General features: G+C 35.1%; 1 protein-coding gene across 1 annotated transcript in view; it reads right to left on the reverse strand.

The window, feature by feature from the left end:
* DNAH12 (dynein axonemal heavy chain 12) overlaps positions 1–23,354 on the reverse strand; it is a 64,257-nt gene that overhangs the window by 25,254 nt on the left and 15,649 nt on the right. The window contains exons 17-42 of the mRNA XM_021409658.1: positions 22,914–23,114; positions 21,591–21,785; positions 21,258–21,379; positions 20,830–21,112; positions 19,407–19,526; positions 18,883–19,039; positions 18,463–18,635; positions 17,286–17,438; positions 16,627–16,866; positions 15,446–15,691; positions 14,992–15,111; positions 14,467–14,576; positions 13,117–13,300; positions 11,789–11,929; positions 10,823–10,906; positions 10,551–10,739; positions 9,736–9,855; positions 8,713–8,901; positions 8,128–8,279; positions 7,196–7,331; positions 6,942–7,108; positions 5,703–5,958; positions 3,333–3,632; positions 2,054–2,232; positions 579–771; positions 327–488 (exon numbers count right to left, since the gene is read on the reverse strand). Of these exons, the coding sequence (XP_021265333.1) occupies positions 327–488; positions 579–771; positions 2,054–2,232; positions 3,333–3,632; positions 5,703–5,958; positions 6,942–7,108; positions 7,196–7,331; positions 8,128–8,279; positions 8,713–8,901; positions 9,736–9,855; positions 10,551–10,739; positions 10,823–10,906; positions 11,789–11,929; positions 13,117–13,300; positions 14,467–14,576; positions 14,992–15,111; positions 15,446–15,691; positions 16,627–16,866; positions 17,286–17,438; positions 18,463–18,635; positions 18,883–19,039; positions 19,407–19,526; positions 20,830–21,112; positions 21,258–21,379; positions 21,591–21,785; positions 22,914–23,114 (4,572 nt within the window). The remainder of the gene's footprint in view (positions 1–326; positions 489–578; positions 772–2,053; positions 2,233–3,332; positions 3,633–5,702; positions 5,959–6,941; positions 7,109–7,195; positions 7,332–8,127; positions 8,280–8,712; positions 8,902–9,735; positions 9,856–10,550; positions 10,740–10,822; positions 10,907–11,788; positions 11,930–13,116; positions 13,301–14,466; positions 14,577–14,991; positions 15,112–15,445; positions 15,692–16,626; positions 16,867–17,285; positions 17,439–18,462; positions 18,636–18,882; positions 19,040–19,406; positions 19,527–20,829; positions 21,113–21,257; positions 21,380–21,590; positions 21,786–22,913; positions 23,115–23,354) is intronic.

Consider the following 23,354-nt stretch of genomic DNA (forward strand, 5'->3'; position numbering starts at 1 on the left):
CTACCACAAAAGCAAATGTCCACATTCTTCTTCTGCACAGTATAATGCAAAAACTAACTACGGCTGTAGCATATCTGTGAGTAAACAAAGTTTCCTAAGTGCACAACGTAATGTCTTTGTACACAGATCATGAGGCCAGAATTAAAGCTTGCAGTAGGCATAAGCTACTCCAGTTTACTAATAACTGGCTGATTCAGCTATAGGTCTCAAAAAACCTCAAGTTTAAGTGCACATGTCCAGAAGCCACTTTGATTTAAGGCATACTTCATACTGAATTGACAAAATAGCTTAAAATGGAGATGACATTTAAGAGAATTCAAAGATACCTCAATGACCTCTTGCTTTTCATCTGCTGCAAAAAGATTGGGTACCTCCCCCGTGTTAAGGAGACTATCAATGTCTTCTAAAAAGCTTTCTTCTTTAATTTGTGCATCTGTGATTATAAATACAGTTTTCAAGCCCTTTACTCCTGCTTTCTTCAGGAGGTTCTGAAAATGCACAACAGTTAAAACATTGTCAACTCCAAAACATTCTTCATCAAAATTAAATCAAGATGCAAAGAGGTTATTAATACTAACTTTCAGATCTTCTCTCCACTCATTTGTGCCATAGGTTTTGGAAATCTCTGGTTGAAAAACGCTCATTTTTGCCATGAATGCTGCTAGACGAGTCAAAGACTGACGTCCACTTCCTCCCATGCCAATCAACAAAGCATTACCTCCTGACTGCTTCAGAATACGGCTTATACGAGACAAATGTTCCAACACATACCTGAATTTGAGATGTGTTAATTACTAAAATGGTAGAAATACATATACATTTGTGCACCAATGAATCTGTTAAACATATTTAGAACTACCATCTCCAAAATAATTTTCTGAAGGCATACAGAGGAGGAGAAAGGTAGTAGCATGCACCACAGCACAAAAAAATAAAAACCAAGTGTTTTATAGCTTTTATGTGAAATAGAGAAGGGAACAAAAAAAAAAGCAAGAGCTGCACATTACTTAGAGTCATATCTATTGTGAAAACATAATTTATTTTAGAATTACGCAGCAAGGTCTATAGGAGACTCTGCACAAGGCACAGGGTACTTAAGCTGAGAAGTAATTTTAAAAGGTTAAAGTATTTCAAAGAAGACAATCTCTGTTATTTGCCCAACCAACCAAAATAATCCAGAGTCAAATTAGGATGTTACCTATGAGATCGGTCTCTAAAGCTACAGTCAAACATGCTCTCCTGGCTGCCTCTCAAAGGCGTAACTGGGATATTGCTTCTACACTCAGGAAGAGGCCTTTCCTCAGGCTGCCAGTCCTTCACACTACCACTACATTTGTATAAACAGGTACTTATAAATCCAGTTTGTCACAATGACCTAAATTACATAAACTAACCGTAATCATCTTCACAAATCATCTATATATCAAATTACACTGGCAAAGAGGCAGTAATCTCTAGCAATAGCAAGGAGGATGGAGTTGTGTCCTTCTAATCTGTCTCAGTTGTAGTTTTGCCTGATCATAAGCTAAGGAAATCATAGCAGCCTGCACAGCCTAGAACGTCACAAGATAAGCTGCAGCACCAAGCTGGGCACATGCCCCCAAGTGGGGAGTGTTTGTGCTGCACAGTAACTAAGCAGATAGGCTATGATTGTGCTGTATCTCACTTTGTACCTCAACCCTAGAACCTTTGTCTTTCATTAAATGAAAGTGCAATGAAAGTACAAGTGGGTAATCTGACATCCATCCTCACTGGTAACAGGGGCTCAGCGGAATTCAAGCACCAAACAGATTTGTTGCTTCTCTAACAAGTGAAGAATACATTCAAAGAAGCCCTCTGGAGAAAATTCTTATTATTTACTTTCTGATAGAAAAATGCAGAAGGCTAAGAGAAAAATGGGTTCATTTCCATCCAGAAAGGCCCATCACCAGGAACGCTCGTGTGGACAGATAAAGGGGATGAGATACACAAAAAACAAGCCTGCAAAACTGGATAAACTGAATGATCAACTACTGCCTAGAGCTCTTTGTATTGTAATACAGATTGTAGGTACCTGAAAACCACAAGGTTCATTCTTGTTTTGTGGATTTGATTATATTCATCCAGACACTGCTCCACAACATCACTGAACAGCTGAATGCTTGGAATTTCAACATAAAGTCTTTCATCTTCCTCAAGATCTGGATTAACATAGTCACCAAAAAATAAACTTCTCATGTTTTCTTCCGTTACCTATGGTGAATATGCAACAGATTATAAGGTCATGCTCAATGTCAGTACTTACCAGTTGGAAAAAAGAGAGAGTCTAGACAAATACTCCAGACAGCAAAACAAGTGCTCTAATATTTTAACTCACTAATGCATCCCTCAAAATTCTCTATTTCCCGTACTAAACAATATACTTTCTTTTTCTACACAGTAGTCTCACAATCATAAACATCTAATTACAACAAATTTATAAAATGTATGTTTAGCAAATTTCAACATGTGAAATGGACAACTATAACCACAAAGTTATCTCTTCTTAAGAGCAATTCAATGGTAGAGGGGGGAAAAAAAGAAAAGAAAAAAAAAGAGAGAAAATGAAATCAAGAAATACACTATAACATGATTTATACAATATTTAAATTCTAAAATGTCACTACAATTACAGAATGCAGTCTACCACAGTAATTAGTCACAGGCTTGATTTAAAAACCAAATGTACACAGTACACCAGTAATGTACACAGTACACTAGGCCTCTGGAAGTCTATTCATAATACTTCTCCTTGTAGGCATTGTACTATGCACATATCCCAGCTACATTTGTGGTAGTGATTTGTAAACAATCCTGTGTTGTTGTTGTTTTTCCTGTTATCTGTCATTGTCCAATGATTCAGTATGTGCTACTACATCTCCAAGAAAATATGTCACAGATTTATAATTTTTTTTTTAAAGTTGTTCTGCTTACCTATTTCTCAGATCTTAATAGAAGACTTTACTTGGTACAAGAATTTTCCTAATACATAAATAGTCTGGCTTTTTTCGGATAAGCTCAAAACAAGTTGTATTCAATTTTTACTTGAATTTCTGATACACAAATTGTTTAATGGAAAACTAAGTTCACCCACATTTTAAATGAAATATGGTTTTGAAAAGCAAGTTTACATACAACAGTCAAACATTTTCCAAACATTTTAGCCCTTTTTTTTTGTTAAAGAATTCATTTTTCCAAGCTCAACTCCAATTTTCAAGCACATTTAACCAAAATTTCATGTGTGATTGAGAAACTTTCTAGTCCTAAGTTTATAATGAAGCAATGATTTTGCAACAGATTGATGAGATACTCACCGGTGTGTTTCCTTGTCTCAGATGTGCAAACACTGAATCAAATGTTTCTTTGAAATGCTCTTTCACAATATCTTTCATTAAATTGAACAACCATGCTCTATCATTGTCTTCCACTAGACGGTCATAGAAGACACGAAATACTTCGTGTACAAACAGACGAATCATTGTATCCTTACTTTCAACCGAATCTCTCTTAATGAGCAAGCAGCCATGGATAACACGTGAGAAGTCACGCAGGTTGAATGTATAATGAGATTTGGCTGGTGTGGGCAAAAGATTTTTGATGGCTTTCTTATACATCTAAAGACAATAAAATCAACAATACATTAATGCTGGCTATATTATTATATCTTTTCAAATGTCTTCCAATATTGTGTTTTTCCAAGGAAAACAGCTCACAAATTTAAGAACTCCTAATAATGTCTGAAGATCTCAAAGTCTTGTGAATATATCAGATTCTTCTCATGCAGTTCTAGAACATACATACACTATTAATCAAAATTTGCAAATGGTATAAGTAATTGGAACTCGTGTAAATAAACCTATTATAGGACCAGAAATACCATTCAGATGTCTTGAGTTCAAGTGAAGGAATGAATTATACGTAGTGCTGTTTTCCTAGGTTTTTGGTTTGAGTTTGTTTGTATACCTACAAATTATTCAAAATTTTAAAATTCCATAAAAATGCTGAAGGAATATTAAGATTAAGAAGAGTGTCTCGTGACTATGTTTTACCGTAATTCCAAATATATCAGCTGTCACTAACTTCTTGTATGATGGAAACACTGTCATTTGACATTACATGGAACATCAGCAGAGCACAGTTTTGATCTGTATGTACTTACACGTGAAGAAAATTTTCAAACATTACATTTCTAAAAAAAAATTGAACAGAAAAACAAAAATCAAGTTTTACAGTCATAGTATATCCATAGTACTGAACAAACATTTATTTTGCCTGTTGGCCTGCATCCAAAGCCCAGTTCTTCCATTATACTTTAAACCCAGGAGCCAGAAGGTATTGCTTACTAGGATGCAAAATCGTGCTAGAATAGATTCTCTATCTAGCAGGCAAATCTATAAGAGTCTGACAGCATAAACACACTTTGATGCAGTCTGATGAGAAAAAGCTGTACAACAGCACTAAAAGACAACACTCTGAAATCAGTCTAAGACATGTAAGGGAATATTTTAAATAGCATATGTAGTCAAATACATTCAAACTGCAGCAGATAGTAGCTGTATTGAGCTGCTACTATTATTTTCTTCTTAAAGAAGCAAAAGTATCTCACAAATCACTTCCTTTTTTTATAAGAACAAACAGAACCTACAAAGAGATTTCTAGCGCCAGCAGTTAGTGAGCTTCACCATTCACATGTTAATATATTCACGTGACACACATTCTTAAATATCAGCTCTGCAACTCCTTGAAATGAGATTGATTCAGATATGAATACATCCTTGGCTATAGGCAGAACTAGTGAAAAAGTGTGACAAATGCCTCAGTTCTGCAGCAGAAGAAAAAGCCACCTGCTAATAATGCCCAACTCATGTCTCCTGTGCAAGTTCAGCCATTTCATTTTGCCTATGTAGATCACTGAAGTGGTCAAATTTCAGCTACTTGGATGTATCTTCTCAATGATGAATACTTATGGTAGGCCAACTCTGCTACTGATTTCTGATACGTCATATGCTGTCAAAGCTATACTTCAGTGCCATGTCTGTAACTAAATGTTCTTTGTAAAGATACCACGAATCGCCATTCCTTTTTTGCATGTGTGGTACACTGCAAATACGATGCAACAAGGAATCTCACAAAACACTTAGAAATTGCATACAGTTGGGTCTGATGACTTTCAGTTTCACAAGTTTCTGGGAAGTCTTTTGTCATACTAGAGTAAGATTCTACAAAGCTGCACGTTCAGGTTAGCTTCCTAATTCTGCTGTGATGTGTCTGTAATTAGCATAAGAACCAGGAGAGGAAAAAGAGTGGAGAGGTGATTTCATCAATCTTAGTCTTTCTAAGAAGTGATTTTTGAAGTACTGCAACTGATATTGTCATTTTGCCTTTGCATGAGAAAGCTTCCTGCGCCTGATTAACCTTCAAAGAGATTGCAGTCTGATCTACCTGATATATGTGGACAGGTACCACGAAGCCCATGCTGACATACATTCAAAGACAGTTTTCCTAGAAAAAGAGGATTGCTACAGCCAGAAAACTGGATAGTTTTATCAAGACATATGAACCTGTACATTAAAAATACAAAGGAACAAAATATCTAAAAGCTCTATTTCACCAATTAAATTATTATAGAGATAAAGGAATTTTAGTGGACGAAGTAAACTTTCATTAAGGCATTTACCTCTTACCTCTAAAGTGGCAGTGACAATTTGATTTCCAATTGAGAAGAACTCAGGAGGAAATTCCTGAGACCGCAGGTAAAAAGCTACTACAGTAGAGAAGATGCGGACCATTGTTTCGTCGCTAAAAGAATTAATAGTGCAAATGTTGAAGTGTCGCAAAAATCGAGGAGAAACAGGATTCCTCCCACCACCTGGAGGCCCCATAGCAGCAAGTAACTGTATATCAACGAGGGTAATTTTAGATGTGTCCTTTAAATCATACCTTAAAAAAAATCATAACGCAAACGTGATTAAAATACTTACAGATATTACCCATTTGTTATGGGTTAGATGCATGAATATTACAAAATGCTTTCTGCTTGCATAACATACGTAGATACATATAAAAACATCATTAAGAAAAAACAACAACAAACCCTAGTATTGTAACTGTGCCTTCATTAATCTTAACAAATCATGCTGGTTCGAAAGATAATTTGTTTAATAAGAGTTAAATGAAACCTGATATGAAATTTTGAAACAGATACTAAAATCTGTAACATTGCAAGATATATTCTCTTTATTCAAGAGCAATGGATATTTGAGCAAGGACTGAAATCAAAGCAACAGTACTCAAGAAGTCCCAGGAATCACAGAATTATTCAAGCTAGAAGAGAAAATCAGGAGATCCAAAAAAACCCTAAAAGCAGGGAAAACATTTAGCTTGTTTCTCTTCATGCCTATTACCAGATCTGATTTCACTGTTATTTAAAAAAAAAATTATTTGCTAATTAAAAATATTCCAATGACCAGTAGAATCTTGGATGACAGAAAAAAATAATGCAATGAGTAAAGTCAAAAGTTTTACATAAGTGCATTCTGAAAAAATAGGTCTGCCAATTCACTGTGAGAGGAGAGGAAGAGAACGGGAAGAAATGAGAAATCGCACTGGAAAAATAAAAGAGAAAAATGCTGACATAGAAAAAAATGCAAGTGCAAAATAATGATTATTTACACATAAAAGTATTGAAGTTCAGCAATAACGCAAAAAAAACACAAAAAGAATGTGATTATAATATTCTAAATGGAATAAGTCACTTAGAGAGCAAAACAAAAGTTGCTTCAACTTCAGAGTTTTTCATAAAAACCAAAGTTATCACAAAATCTACACAGCATTTTAAGAAATATTTTAAAATAAAATTTAAGAAAATAATATATCAGCACATCAAGCAACTTTAATGTTTCAATTTTACTTCAAATAATTACCAAATTCCATGGTCAAAGAACTGTCTTAAAAGTTCTATAGGAGGTTGTGCACCATACTTCTCCAAAGCAGGCATATTCATATCATCTACAAAAATGATGCATTTTTTTCCCACTGGGGGACCAAAGACTCCTTTGCGCCTCTTGTCCAGCCTGGCCATAATAATGTTCTAAAATGCAGATAGGAATATTTAAAATGAAGATTAAATATTCGAATAGGTCATATTTTTAAAAGACAAATTGCCTGTTCTACTAACCTGAGTCTGATTGGCACTGGTTCGAGCTGAAAAATTAATGAAGAAGGGAAAGTAGCGCTCATCCAAGTTGTTCATCAGCTTATCCTTGACATATACAGATTTCCCGGTACCTGTTGGTCCCACTAAAAGGAGTGGTCTTCACAAAGGAAGAAGGAAAACAAAAGAAAGCATACACTGCAGAAATCTGAACTACAAATTAACTGCCACTAGAAGGCAAAGACTTTTTGAGCTTTTCCTACCTCTAAAAACATGAAATGCCTTAAAAAGAGAAGACACTAAGAAGTTTTGAAATACATATACATATAACTTCCCCACAATTTTCGTTTGCTCCCAACGACAAGACAAAGGGGTCAAAGAGAAAGAGACTTTTCTCATTCCCTCATTCTTTTGGTTTTGGAGTACGTACACACATATGAGGACGTTAAATTTCTCTCAATATGTCTTTCAGCAATTTAAGCTTCATACAACCATCACCCTTGTAATTAAGCCTGAAATTGTTATATTTTGTTCTCTTATGTGAGACATATATATCTCTTATGTGAGATATATATAAATATGCATATATATATGGTTATATATAAATAATTCAACTGATTTTAACTCATTATTAGTCATAAAAAAGAATATATACTTCAGTGTCAAAGAAGAAAGAGGGAACAAAAATTCCTCAGGCTCTTGTAACAGCATCAACAGAAAAACACAGGATCAGCATAATAAAGCAAGACTATTACAGAACTTCATTAAAAATAAACAACCAAACCAAATGAGCAAACCAAATCAAAGCCAGAATTAAGACAATAAATTGCATTCTTTCTAATAATTTCCATTTTTAACAGGCCAAATAAACTTTGATGGCATGAAATCAGTGGAAAGAATAAGAGATGTTTCTACCTATGACAAGTAATTCAGAAATTTGTTCTGAAGTAACTTACATTCCATGGGTAATGAACAGTTCCATCAAGTAGGTGTATCGGACTGTATCCATAGTTGGGACTATGATATCTTGAATCTTCACATTTTTATCACTGTAATCAATATTTTTAATAAACCCATTCCAATGAACCCAACGTCCTCTGCCTTTCATCTTGGAAAAATACAGATGCAAAAACAAAAAAGCAACCAAAAAAAAAAAAATCTGATCAACCAACCATACAGAAGAACATACAATAAACAAAATTGTAATAAGTTGCCTACGGGCTAGGTATCTTGCTTTCCTTCTATAAAAGTTTACATCTTTCCTGTTATACAAAACCAAACTTGAGTCTATCAGCTTAGATTTAGTTAGAAAAGAATCATAACTGATGTGCGCAGCTTGGTATTTTCTAAAAAATTTGGTCAGAACATTTGTATTTCTAAAAGAATAATAAATGAAGTATGCACTGTGGGATCTGATTCAACACTAAAGCTCTATGATATTCAACAACCTTTGTGAAGTTAAAATATCCACCCAGCTCTATTTTCTTACCACTCAGAGTGTAAAAATTGTCTTAAATCAATGTAGAAGCATGAAATCATACCTCATACATGTAGTCATACACCAAACCTTTCTCTTCAAAGGGACACTCCCATTTTCCCACGACCTTTGGTACTGGATTTCTTCCAGATTTCCCAGCCAAAGTTTCCCTCAAGAAAGTATCAAAAATGATTCTGCTGTCACCATCACAAGTGCCACCAATGGACCAGACTGTGGCAAAAGCAAAGGAACCCTGCAAGGGCAGAAGGACAAGCAACAGCCTGAAAAGCTGATACATAATCTGAGACTTGTCTTGTCTGATTATCAGATAATTCTGAAAAATATTCAAGCAGGTAGGTGTTACAGGTCACCACTGAATAAACCTGGTTGAAAGAAATGTAGAAATCTGATTGATTAATGACAAACTAAAACCTCATTCAAGGAAATATATGAGGGGAAAAAAAAAAATAGCCCATTGACTAAACAATTCTGACACATGCCAAAGTCTAAGAACAGATCAGCCATACTCGGTCTCAAGGATTTTCTAATTACAAACCAGGATCTAGGAATTTTCAAGTTAAGTTTTAAATACAAACTTCTACATTTTGATTTTTTTTTTTCAGTTTATCTTATGAACAGCCATAAAGGTCAGACATGGGGTCTATCTGCTATAATTATAGAAAACATTCTTCCCAAGGAAATTTTGCTCAAAAAAGTGAATGAGTATTACACAGACATACGTAATAAGACTTTTTGTCTATTGTAAGTATTATACTTTTCTTAAGGGTTACCAGATACTTTGCTTTAGCTAATTTCTTGGTTAGTTTGATAACACACCTAATAAAAACAGTAGTCATCCCAGTTAATTGGAAAAATAGTATTTAATTGTATTTGTTACTTGACGCTACCGTCACATCTGGGCAACTCCAAACTTCGTTGGGGAGTAGGGGAACAACAAGGAAGCAAAGCTGTTTCTCATGTATCTTACTCCCAAACGAAGCTGGCTTTGCTACTCAAATTAGTTTTGAAGACAAGTATATGCAGAAACAGATACACATTTTACTACGGGTTTAAAAAAGCAACCAACCATAATCCACACACGGATATTTTTGTTGGTGGGATCTTGTTGTGCCATTTGACAAATCAACATTTCAAAAAGCCGTGTAAGAGCTACTACAACATTGCTATTGCTTGTAGGTACCAGTTCCTAGGAGATACAAAAGGAAGAGTATTATACTTTGTGAGTTAAGTTAGCTTATCTTTTGGAGTCAAAATACTAAAGTAACTAAATAATTAGCTAAGACAGAGCAAATATTTGAAGGCAAGGTTTACACTGATTTTCGTTCGAAAGATCGTTTATGACCCCCTATACTTGAAATGTCAAAATACATAGGTTGTTAAGCATGTTCATGGCTACCACATGACCGTGTATAATCATACATGTTAAAACAAGAAGAATACACACAAAAATAACTACAACAATGAACGAAAAGCAGAAGCCCATGCACTATATTGCACAGTTTGCAAAAAACTGTGTTTCCCTAAAGCTTAAAAAGTGTGTTCCTTATTTGACACTTTTAAAAGAAAAAAGCCACAGAATACACAAAATATAATCACCACCAAAAACATAAAAAAGGAAAGACTTTCCACTCAGTATTTTGAATTTTTTTTTTTTTTTTAAAGAACAGGGTGAGAACTGTGACCAACTTACAATGCAAGTCATACCTAATATTCTTGTTCTAACTTTTGAAACTAGACACAAGAGTTGCCAAAACACCAGGAGGCTGCTGCATATGCACTGTAATTGCTCTTGTCATGAGAGAATAGCCTCTCCCTACCCAAGTGTAACAGAATTTAAGTGGACACCCAACTACTGCAGGAAAAAGAAATCACAAAAAATACCTTGCACTTTTTCTGACGGAGTTGTAACGCTGGTGGTATTAACCAATCAACAAGTCCTTGTAGAAGATCCTGATGCTCCTTTAAGTTAAGAGGTTCAGGCAGCTTATTCAACCAAGAGGTAACAAGTGGTGTCCAGCCCAGTTGTGAAGGTTCCAAATAAATCATGCCACAGCGACTGACCGTAGCAGGCTAAGGAAGAATTGTAAACTCACTCTATTATAGATTTAATATATTGAACCTTGTTTTATATTACCATTAGATACAGAACTTACTGATGCCTGGGAAAGGTCCATTGTTTCAAAAATAAGACTCATCTGAAGAGACATCTGGATGATTTCCCCACTCATCAAACAAAGCTTCGATAAAGAAAAAAAATCACAAAGATTACAAAAAAGAAAACATTTAGTTGTTAATTACTTCTCCTGTCTCATTAGAATTCTATGTGAAAAATCAGCAAAGCCAAGTATAAGCAAAGGCAAGGCCAATCACATAAATATCAAATCATTTGGAGCAGTAATTAGTGCCATACAAGATTTAGCTAAATTCTTTACTTATACCATAGTATCCCACACAATCCTACCAGTAGCTTCATTACCAGTAACTAATCCTGCATATTACAGGATAAAGAAAAGGCCTCAAGCAGAAAGGAGAAAAAAGTATCTGCTGCTATTGTTGCTACTAACGAAGCATTCCAGTTGGAGAGCCATTTATCCTGCTTAGAAAAATAAAAGTCCAAATTGAGTATTTTCACAAATTTAAACACAAAATGTTGTCTGTAATTCTGCAGTTTTTACATGCACTTTTTCAGAAGCGTGGTACAGTTACAACTTTGACTTCAGAAGTTAATTTTGAAAATGCAAACGTTTTCTTTCTTCAGTTGGGATTCCAAAAACGTACAATTAAAGACAAGTCTTGAAAACATGGCCTTTATATTTATTGTAATTAAATGCCACTTTTTAGATTTAAAATTGAACTATTAATTTTTTGTTAGAAGTTCTGATATTAAGGGGATACTACACATTAAATGTCTTACAAGTTAATTCTATGATTATCATTCCAAAAAAGAAAAGGAAAAAAAAACAACTCCACAAATCTTACAGTTTGTTCCCAAAGCCACCTTGCACTTACACTTTTCAAATGCCAAGCACTGCTGCGTGCTTTTGTGTTTTTATTCATTGAAGAGTATTTTCAAAATGTCACATCAATTTACTTAGGCACTTATTTGCACTGCCTGGTACCTTTTTGTTGTCATCCAGAACTGTGTTCATGCTTTCTATCCACAGCGTGTCAATTGGGCCATCAAAGATAACCCATTTGCGTTCAGGAGTCTCAGATAATGCAAATTCTCTGAAAGTATTAGCAATTATACCATCTGTCCACTAGAGGGGGAGAATGTTGGAACGAAAAGTAAGAAGACAGTACATATATTTCAGTTGAAAAAGACAGTAAGTAATCCCATTAGTAAGTATTTGCCAAAGACTGCTTTATTCAAACAGAAAAAAAGTAACATCTTCATTTCCTTCTCATTATTCTTTTCACTGTTACTCTCCAGCTCTGTAAAGAGCAGAACACAGATTTGCATTTTCACAAAGGACCATGCAAGCAAATGCAAAATAAACTGTGGTAGTTTGCCTTTAACATTATATATATTTTAAGAAACAGTGGAAAGGCAAATCATTTCACAGAAATTTAGAGGTGCTTCTGCTCTGTCTTGCATCTGCTTCTTCTCAGAGTCATCCCAAGTTTCACTCTTTCACATTCCTTTTTTTTTTTTTTTTTTTTTAATATTGTTTCTTCTCCAAAACAAAGTTTTACATGTGGAGACACAAGTTTTAAACTTTTCTAGATATTTTTTGTTTAGATTTAATTACACTGGTTAGAACTGACAGAGAAGCTAATCCAGTTAAGTTTAGTATGTCTCCCCAGCAGGGATGAAACTATATTAGAACAACGATCCTTGGTGTGGTATTGCTTCTTTTGCATGTTTAAGCCCATATAATTTCATACACACTTACTGCTGCCTTTATTTTAAACACTAATTTGAAATCAGCCATCTAAGTGTTAGCTAAAACAACACTTACAACTGTGTTCTCATGTGCATTTAAAGTGATAAAACCACAAATCCAACTGTTTACTACTGAGAATCAAGGAGATTTGACATATATGGAAACAGGAAAAACAAAAAGCATTAGAAATACTACAAAGTAGGAAAACTACAACAGGATTATTATCTCCTAGCTCTTGAACCCATACAGGTATGTTTGTTTATTTTTTCTTAAAGTCAACCAACCAGTACTGTTATTTACATTAAAACTTGAGTCCAGGAAAGGGATGAGGAAATGCTGTCTGGAATGGGACAGCCTTGCAAAGTGCCTTTCCTGACCCTGAAAATAGCTGTGCAGTAACACCATGAATTAATCTGAAGTTAGAATGTAGTTACACTACTGCACTCATACAAGCCCCATGAAAGCCACTGAAGATGACAAAGAAAAAACTGAAATGTGCAAAAAACCCAAACCGATATAGACAGGCCATTGCTACATGGTACTTCTAAAACATACGTTACCTCATGCGATACCATATCAAACTGCCCAAAAAGCTGACCCATAGTGATTGATTTGGGGTTCACAGTTCTGAAAATGACTCTTTCTTCTTCACCATAACCACGTTCTTTCATAAGAGACAGTGTATCTGCCAGCACATGGAGAACTTTGGTCTTCCCAGAAAAAGATTCCCCTACCAGCATAAAACTGTTAGATAGAAAATTAAAATTAAGAAAAAAAAAAACTATTAATAGATCTGTCTTGCATTTTGACTTTTACAAACAAGGACAACAATATTATTTATATGTTTAAACACTGTAGATCTGGCCCTCGTTTCTAGAAAAAGCATGCTTACATTTTAAAGGAGCTGCATTCAAAGCTATATATGAACTTACAAGCTTATACTGTGTATACACCTAAGTTCTACAACTCAGAATGGTCATTTCAGTTTTACATATACAAAACATCATTTAGGCAAAAACAGTTGATTTGCCCACGCAAACTTGACTGCACAGCCACTGTACACAAGCTGTCCTCCACAACATAGATCCACTTCCTAATTTCGCTTATAGAATCAAATATTATTTTCTGGTTTATTTTCAGTCCTAGACAGCTTGTAGCAAAGTTCTGGAAGAAGACAAGCAGCAGGAATATATACTACACACACAAAAACAAAACAAAATGAAAAAAAAAACACCACCGAACTACCTTCAGCCACATTTAAAAATAACTTTGCTGGTCATCCAGCATGGGGATGTGACTGTAACAGTGCCACCCTGGAAGGATTAATTGTTGAGCTGAACAGTATTAATCATAAGGGCAATATATTGTACACATTCCCTCAATCAGCTTACTGCTCAGTAATAAAAGCTAGGAATATAATGGCAAAGATCTGGCAGGTAAGGCCCAACACAGCCTCTCACTACCAACCAGCTGAAGCCCAATCAGTCTCCAAGCAGTGGAGGCTTCCCCACCAGCCGACTCCCCCCACTTTTATTGTACAGCATGAGTTGTATGGTATAGAATATCCTTGTGGCCAGTTTGGGCCAGCTGTTCTGGTTCCATCCCCTTGTGCACACCCAGCACCTTCACTGGGGGCAGTATGAGAAGCTGAGAAGTTCTTGACTTAGTGGAAGCGCTGCCCGGCAACAACAGAAACATCAGCATGTTACAACTATTATTTTCCCCTTCAAACCAAAACACAGCACCATACCAGCCACTAGGAAGAAAATTAATTCTACCTCAGCAGTAACCATTTCAACACGAACTGAATCATTCTGCCACTCATCTTTTATACTTGATATAGATAACTACCACGACATAAACCAAAACGACAACAAATACAGCTTGTGAAATAGTAATGAGAATCTTACCCATGTCTAACAATCATCATTTCATACGTCTGTATCATTTTCTCTATAAAAGCTTTTACAGGTTGGACATTATGTCGAATACAACATTCATTTGCACATTCCAGAAAATCCTAAAATCAAACCAAATTACAAACTTATCATTTGCTACAAGCATTTTTTCTTTTCCTTTTTTTCCCTTTTAAAAACCATTTATGTTTACAACTTGTATAAATCTAGATTAAGTATTTTTATTAGATTTTATTCATTGTAAAATTACAAGTAAATATTCATTGCACCCTATTCCTTAAATTATCATCTATATATGGACTATGATAGAAGAGTATATGATCGTTAATAAGGGTTTCACATTAAATAATACATGTAACACTATTAACCAGAATATAGCAAGCACTCATGGAAAAAAAAAACCCAACACCACTTTTGTACTTCCAATACTAGAACAGGAGTACCAATTTAATCTTGAGGGGAAGGCATACTGTCATCAGGAAACTGACTTCAGCTTAATGAAGTTACAAGTATACTTACTCTGTAGTCTGCATCAGGAAGTTTGATTCCAGGAAATAAATCACTAGTTATACCCATGAAGAGAGGTATATCACATGACAAAAATTTGGGCTCATTCACATCTTTAATTGATCTAAGAAGCTAGAGAAAACAATTACACATTTTGTTGTTCCTATTAGAAATGAAGAATACACTGTTCAGAAACTAAAACAATCTAATATGCAATTAAAATTCTTAATTATATGATGGCATTGATAAGCAGTTAAGCACAATCACCAGCATAGCTCTGGAAAGTGTAGCATGCACTTAAAAGATAATAATAATAAAAATAAAAGACAGTTATCTTTGTTTCCTAAATAGAGAAACTAAGTAAAGCGGATTGGTGACATGTCAATGAAGATGTGGTGGAACTGCCCTAAGAGCTCTGAACTGCATGCATCAGTAAAATTCCTTAAGAATTACTCCCTGAACTCACCAATATATCTTCATCTTCCTCTGGAAATTTCAGTTTTAAATTCCCAGCAGCCACCAACACAGCTTTAACTGCTCGCATTCCATAGTCATAGTGATACTGAGAGGAAAGCTGCTCTGAACAAAGCCTGTAGGTCATTACTATCTTCACTGATAGCGACTTTGCATTCAGAAATCCATATGAATAGAGAGAAATTTCTGCTATCAAAGCATAGTTAGGAACCATCATGGCTACGGTTCGGAAAAGAACCTGAAACACAAACCCAAAGAAACATCCTTAGATAATTTTGTGAGGAGTGGATTCATTCCACCAGAGCATTTCTAATGGTAAACAGTATCAGCTTTTTAAATGAAGTACTGCTTAATAAGATCAGGTAGATAAGCTATGGATGATTTGCAACAGTCATAGAATCATAGAACTAGAAAGCAGTACTGTGTAGAACACTGGGAGCCAATGAGATAGAAAAGTTAGCAATATTTGCAGATACAGTTTACAACTTGCGAGAAAGCTAAAGTACACTACCATCAAGATCCACCTTGATGTACAATCAAACACAGAAAAGATATCCTACCTGCTCAGCACTACCTCAAGACTGCAGTTTGCCCCCCACACTGATACATCCCATAGAGAAATACGCGATGTAGACAGCATGAGCAAATGCGCTTCCATTCCTGAAGTAATCTGAAGCTGACATACTTTTCATACTGCATTAAGTCTGCTTTAAGTTAACATTCATAGTTCCTACTCTGTCCTACATTGAGTCTTAAGGGACAGATGCCACGTAGCACTTTTCCAAAAGCCTTCAAATTACTTGGTTAAAGCCAAACTTCCCACTGAAACCGCCAATATAGACAAAACAATAATCTCTATGATTTTATTTAATCACATAATATAAGGAAGCTCATTACATGAACTAGGTTTAGTTCAATAACATTTATTCTATTAAATAAGACTGCAATAAATGCTATGCAAAAATACTTTCTTAAAGCATTCTATCGTATTCCTCCATTTTTTTCAAATTCTTTCAAAAATAACAGTAATTAGGAAAAAGAGAGGCTTAGTACGTATAAATCAAATATGTAAGTTAAGAATTAAACTGAATTAAATCTGAATTAATACCAACAATACGCTTTTTTTTTTTTTTAAATCATTTTAAAGCAGAAGCACATCTTTTATTGTTTTACCTTCAGATTATCTGGAAGTTCAGAACGTCCTGCATAACCTGGATTCATAGTAATAGCTACAAAACAGTTGGGGTTAAGTTTCAGTTCAGTTCCTTCAAAAACAAATTTTTCTAGTTTTGCCTGTATAGCTCTCTGGATGCAAAGGATCTGCTGGGCCACAACAGACAGTACTTCCAGTTCAATGCGATTGAATTCATCAAAACATGCCCATGCACCCGATGAAGCCAAACCCTTGAAAAACTGTAAGATGAAGAAAGACAACAATAGTATCTCTAGTGTTCAAGGATCCAAAAGAAACTTAAGAGTATCATGTTGAAGTTTGATCATACGAAAGATAAAATTATGATAATATCTAAGTCCAAGATGATAATATCTAAGCCTGTTTTGAGCAAGAGTCAATACTATACTGACAAAGTCTTTTCTGTATTTTAAAGAAATGTAAATCAGAAGATTCTGATCAGTTGTCTTTTTTTTGTTGTTCTAATTCGTGACTTGATTGGATTTCATGGCACAAAAATCATTAACGTGTTGAGACCAGTATATTACATTCAAGGGTGGCAAACCTCAGGTGACATTCATTTACAAGCGCTTCTGCAAAGTGGACATCCTACAATTTCCATCCTAGCAAATAAAATGGGAATTCTAACACTTCTGTTTACCTTTCCCATTGCCACATAATCGAGGCCATCAGAACAGTTGAAGACAACACACTGCACAGCAAGAGCTTTAGCTAAATCTTTCGTGGTCTCTGTTTTACCTGTCCCTGCTGGACCCTCTGGGGCTCCACCGAGGTTTAAATAAAAAGCTCCAATCTAAGGAACAGAAATAGTTTGTGAAAATTATTAGTACTTCATTTATATGAGATTATTTTGGATGAAAATGTTAATTTAAATTGCATACAATAGAGACAATGACTGTATGAAACAAAAAAAGACCGTTTATATATTATAAAAATTTATAAATCTGAAAATTACTTTCAGTCTAGAAATAGAGACGACTGAATTTTCCATAAAAGAAAATTTAGTTTTATACATAATCATGACAATGATTACTCAAACGTTATTAGATCCAACCTTTATTTTTTTGTTTAGACACAACTTGAAAATTGAACTTGAAGCCATTACTTAGTTGCTATTCTTTTCTACATCTGCTTCTCCTTTTATACACTTTTTCCTCTTTTCATTTCCCTCACTCCCTTTTGTTGCATTTCCATTCCATTGATCATTCCATGAGGAAATTTTCTAGGATTCTAGGATTCCAAGATTCAAAGTCTGTGATCCAAAAAATAGAAAGAGACTAGCAGCCACATCACCTTCTTCTGTCATAACCATGCACAGATTCTTAATGTTTCAACAAATATGTACCAAACGTTACCTAGAACCGTACCACAAAAACTAAATCTACCAAGAGAACAAAATGTCTTCATATGCATCAGTCCAGCCTTTTCAGAGTAATTCCAAACCTACAGAGGTGGTGATTTGGTCTCCACAACATGTCTAATAAAATTTGAAACCATATTCCAGCTAAATAAATTGCAAGAATTTTGTGTTCTCACTACCTGTGAAGTGATAAAGGGAGGTTTTTCTTTAGTATTTCAAAAAAAGAGAACAGTCCACTAATGTTTAAGGCATGTTGGTGGGCCGTCCAGTATCATTGCTATAGATCCACTTAATGTTCAATAAGCTACAGAAATTATGACCTTCAAAAACTCCCTTTCGACAGAAATAGCAGTCTCACAGCAACTGAAAGCCCTGTAAGTATGGTTGTAATGAACAGTGTAAAAGATAACATACTACAGTAAGCATGGTCTTTAGTAATATTTGCAGAAGATCATACCAAGGTGCGGTAACACCTGTCTGTTAGAGGAGTAATGACCAGGCGTGGTGAGTTTCCAAGGTATTCATAAGCATATTTTACATTGCAATTAATGATGCAGACACGAACATTCTCAAATTCCCAATAATACCGAAGTTGTGCAAGCCACTGAAAGTCTGTTTCACTCTGTACACCTGATAAACACATAATTAAAAGCAAAGATAAAGGAAGTTTTAGATAACTGAATTTTCTTTTAAATATAAATTTAAAACTTTGAAATTATTACTGTTTATTCTCATATCTAAGTGATCACATACACTTGATACATCTTAAAACCGTTGTTTTCTGAAGCAAAATCAGATTGGTTTGCTATTTTTAATTAACACAGTATTAAGGAAGTAAAGACACACAAGAATAAAAATATCTTAAAAGGATAGGTACCACTTTCAATCATTTCCATGATGACATCTCTAGCATGAACATCAATAGTAACCAAGGCACCCAGCGTAGTCCTTGTTTGCTTTGACAGTTTTCCTCTTACCAGCTCTACGATATCATTAAGTTGAAGCTGAAGTGTATCATAATAATCCTTTAAGCCCTGGGAGAAACAATAGTAGTTATGAAACTGAATATATGACAGTTTGAAGCGTTTCAGACTTCTTTACAATAATTAGATACCCTAATGGGGATTGCTTATTAAACCATTCTTACATCATCATATTTTTGCATCAACTTCTCTATTCATCAGTTATGCATTTATGATTTTAATCTATGCTTGCTCTAAACAAGAACATTCAAATATCTGAATTGAAGTTATAAATCGCTTTATAGAAATTCCATACCAAACTTATATGCTGATGCTTTATCAAATTTTATTTTGATTGTCTAAAGATAAGATTTGATTGGGCAAAATATATTAGCTGAAGAATGAATTAAAAAAAAAAAGATAATGTCTCACATAGTACCTCTGGCTGACTGCAAAGAACTTCATGGACCTCACTTGTCCAGAACATTTGAGATACACACAATACTACTTGTCCAGGCCACTCCAGAACCCAACTTTTTCTCTCAGTCTCTAGATATGCCTGAAAGAGATAAATGCAGCATACAAATACAATGTGAGTGCATACACACTGTAACTGGGGGGTTCTGGTGGATGAAAAGCTCTACAGGAGCCAGCAGTGTGCACTTGCAACCCAGAAAGCCACCTGTATCTTGGGTTGCATCAAAAGAAGTCTTGCTAGCTGGTCAAAGAGGTGATTGTCCCCCTCTCTGCTCCTATGAGACCACACTCGCAGTACTGCTTTCATCTTGGGGGCACCCAACATTAGAAAGCATGGACTTGTTTGAGTGAATATAGAGGAGGGCCACAAAGATGATCTGAGGGCTGGAGCACCCCTACTACAAAGACAAGCTAAGAAAGTTGAGGTTATATAGCCTAGAAAAGAGAAGACTCTGGGGACACCTTAGAGAAAACTTTCAGTACTTAAAGAGAACCTACAAGAAAGCTGGAGTGGGATTCTTTGTCAAGGAGAGTAGACTGGACAAGAAATAACCATTTAAAACTATTTATGGGTAGATTTGGATGAAATAAGGAATAAATTCTTTACTATCAGATTGCTAAGTCTGTAGAACAGGCAGGCCAGAGAAGTTGAGGATGTTCCATCCCTGGAAGAGTTCAAGGCCAGGTCAGATAGGGCTTTGGGCAGCGTGATCTAGTGGAAGGGGTCCCTGCCCATGGCAGGGTGGTTAGAACTGAATGATATTTAAGGTCCTTTCCAACCCAAACCACCCTATGATTCTATAATGTAATAAAAAGTATATATTGTGAACATATTGCTGACCTTTGAAGAAAGTACTCTTTTCTTATTTTCAAAGTGTAAGTGAACTTTTAAATGTCTTTTTAGCCACAGATGTGCAATTAGGTCTCAAATGTTAAGATACATTTACTTATATTTCCATATTACGTAAATATTCAGTGTGCTAACTGCACACAAGAAATCTTTTCTGGCTCATGATCTTTGCTGAGGAGAGGGGAAACATTACAAGTGTTTTATTTATTTATATCTTCTGATTAAATAACAAAGGCTAAATAATCCATTAAACTCAGATGACTTATCCTTGAAACACAGTAATGCTGCAAATCATTTTACAAAATTTAAATCCAGTATTACAACTTAAATCTTACTCAAACTAAACTCTTACTCATCTCAGTGGCCTATAAATATAAGTCATGTTAACTTCTTCTTGGTGCCGTAACTTCACCTACTTGAACTCCTGTGAGGAAGAATTTTAGGAAGCAGATAGCCTTAAAATAAAAGGAAGGTCTATTCCTCTGTGTGCTATTGTTATTAAATTAGTACAAAACCTATACTACAAAATCCATACCATTCTTGATTTGGCAATAACATTATGTATGCTCTTCAGCATAACATCTTCTACTTGAATTAACCACTTCTCCACTGCGCCTCGAGCTTCAGAAGTAGAAATCGTTGAAATCAGTTCAACACACTCGCCTTCAGAACTATACATTGCTTTTATATCCAGATTGGGAAGGAAATGTAGCTTTGCAATGCCTTCAAAACACTTCTTCAGGTGAGGCTGAACTCTGAGAGGATCTTTGGTCTCTGATAGGATCTCCAACATTTCATCATTAGACAAGAAAAAGAAGCTACAAAAAGATTTAGAAAAAAAAGTTAAAAAAAAAAAGAATAAAAAGCTAACTGAATTACCAGCTACTCTAAGGGCTGACCTTATTAAACAACAAAATAAATGTTCAGAATTTTTGTTTTTGAAATAGCCTAAACACATCATACCGGGGAAAGAAGAGACGCTTTTTCTCAAGATAAGCATTAAGCCCTTTCATGATTTTGTCAAGAAACTCATTACAGTTCTGAAGCTTCTCCAACATTCCTTCCAAGGAAGTAGCAGCAAGAACCTGTAATAATAAACACACGCCAACTGTAAGTTATGAATAAGATACTTTGAACAGCAGAAACTACTCAAATTTATGTACATCATTATTTTATTCCTAGAAAGCCTAGGCAGCTGATGTAGTTGGTCTTTATATATTCTAAAAACAAAAACCTTGCTGAAAACAAACTGAGAGAAACTATTATTTCTTTTTAAGTACAGTCTATTTTCCTTACCTGTGGGTCTCTGGCACAGTACGTCATGATATCCTTCCATTGCCTATCCACTGTTTGAAAGAGACGCCCCTCTTCTGGCATCTGTTGCATAATATCCTCAGAAGAAAAAATGGATTCCAAATAAAGCCACTGTGCTTGCACTTTCAGCCATTCATCAATTATTTCCTGAATTTGAATTAGGCGACTCTCCCATTCCTTAATAAATATTTAAAGAATGTTACCTGAATATTTTTACACAAATAGTATTAAAGAAAATAATTATGGAAAAAGTGGATACTGCAATGCTCCATTTCCCAAGAAGAAAATAAAACATGTCTAGCAGTCAGCAAAATAAAAAAAAAAATTGTCGGCATATTGAGGTTCTTTCACATGCACAGATGACCAAAGGAGTTCAGAAAACAAAATTTATCTGGAAATCAATTTTCCCAAATGCAGTTATCACTTTAGTGCTATGATCTTTTAATAATTTAAGGGTTAAGTAACACCCTGCAGGTTACCAGTGACATTTTTTTTCCCCATCTCCCACAGCAAGGAGCTCCTGGTTTGCCACTGGATTATAGCAGGAATGCAAGAGTACCAGAAAGACCACTAGATCAGAAGAGAGATCCAGCCAGCCTGGTATCCTGTCTCTAAAGCAGACAGCAGCAGATGCCTCTAGAAGAGGTTGGAGAAAGCCGTAAGTACCTTTTTGAAGGTTATTAATTACATGTTTCCTGAGACTGTTTGAATTAGAATTTGCTAACAAACTGAAAGAATTACGGAGGGTAACTGCAAAGCAAATTCACCAACTTCTCTCCTGACCACAGACGAGGTGTTAGTACCACTAAGGCTACTCTAGCCCAGTGAATAGATAAGCAGGTGTAAACTGATCCATCACTGTTCTGAAGCCTGATTAAAAAACACTTCTCCCAGCCCTCAAAAAACTTTCTTGCCTAGAAGTAATCACTACAGTTCAAAATGTGATTCCCAAACTGAAGGACTAAATCACAAAGCGTTAATCATTTGAACAGTAATGAAATCTTAATTTCAAGATATTAAGAAGCAAGGTTAAAGTCCCTAACTAAAATAGTGATTTTCAAAGTATGTGAACCAAAGTTGTTTTGGTTGCATCTGAATGGCAAAGGAGAGAAGAACCAAAACATGAAACATAGAAGGAACAGTAACACAGAAATAATGTATGAAGGACTTAAACAAACTCCAAAGACTTTTGAGGAAATGCATTTCACTAACATCACGTAACAATACTGTAATACAATTGGCTTACTTTTGCATGACAGTTATCATAAAAAACAAACAAACAAAAATTGCTTTTTCTCATCATACCCTGATTTCTTTGTCAAATGCTTTAATGAAAGGTGATCCCCTCATTGTCTGAGTTTTCACAATCTGATCTTCAAGAACAGCTTGAATCTCATCCACTGCAGACAGAATATGAACACCAGTCTCACGATAAACAGTTGTATTAAAGAAAATTGAATCCCAAGTTTCCATCATTGCATGCATTGCTCTCTCTAAGGAAAACTCCTAATATGTAAAAAGAAAATAATTTACTCTAGTTATTGTATTTTTTTCCCCAGTTGATTAATTCAATATATAAACTTACCCAGCTGAACAAGCTATTTTAATCTAACAGCATGAATTATTTTTCATTTTTTTCTTAGAACTACCTTTCTAGTTAACTGAAGGCAGTGCACTCCGGAAGCAGTAAGGATGTGATATGGAATACAAATGTATACACACTCACTGTTACCATCTAATAAGCCA

This window comes from Numida meleagris, chromosome 11, assembly GCF_002078875.1.
Source record: "Numida meleagris isolate 19003 breed g44 Domestic line chromosome 11, NumMel1.0, whole genome shotgun sequence".
NCBI classification, from domain to species: Eukaryota; Metazoa; Chordata; class Aves; order Galliformes; family Numididae; genus Numida; species Numida meleagris.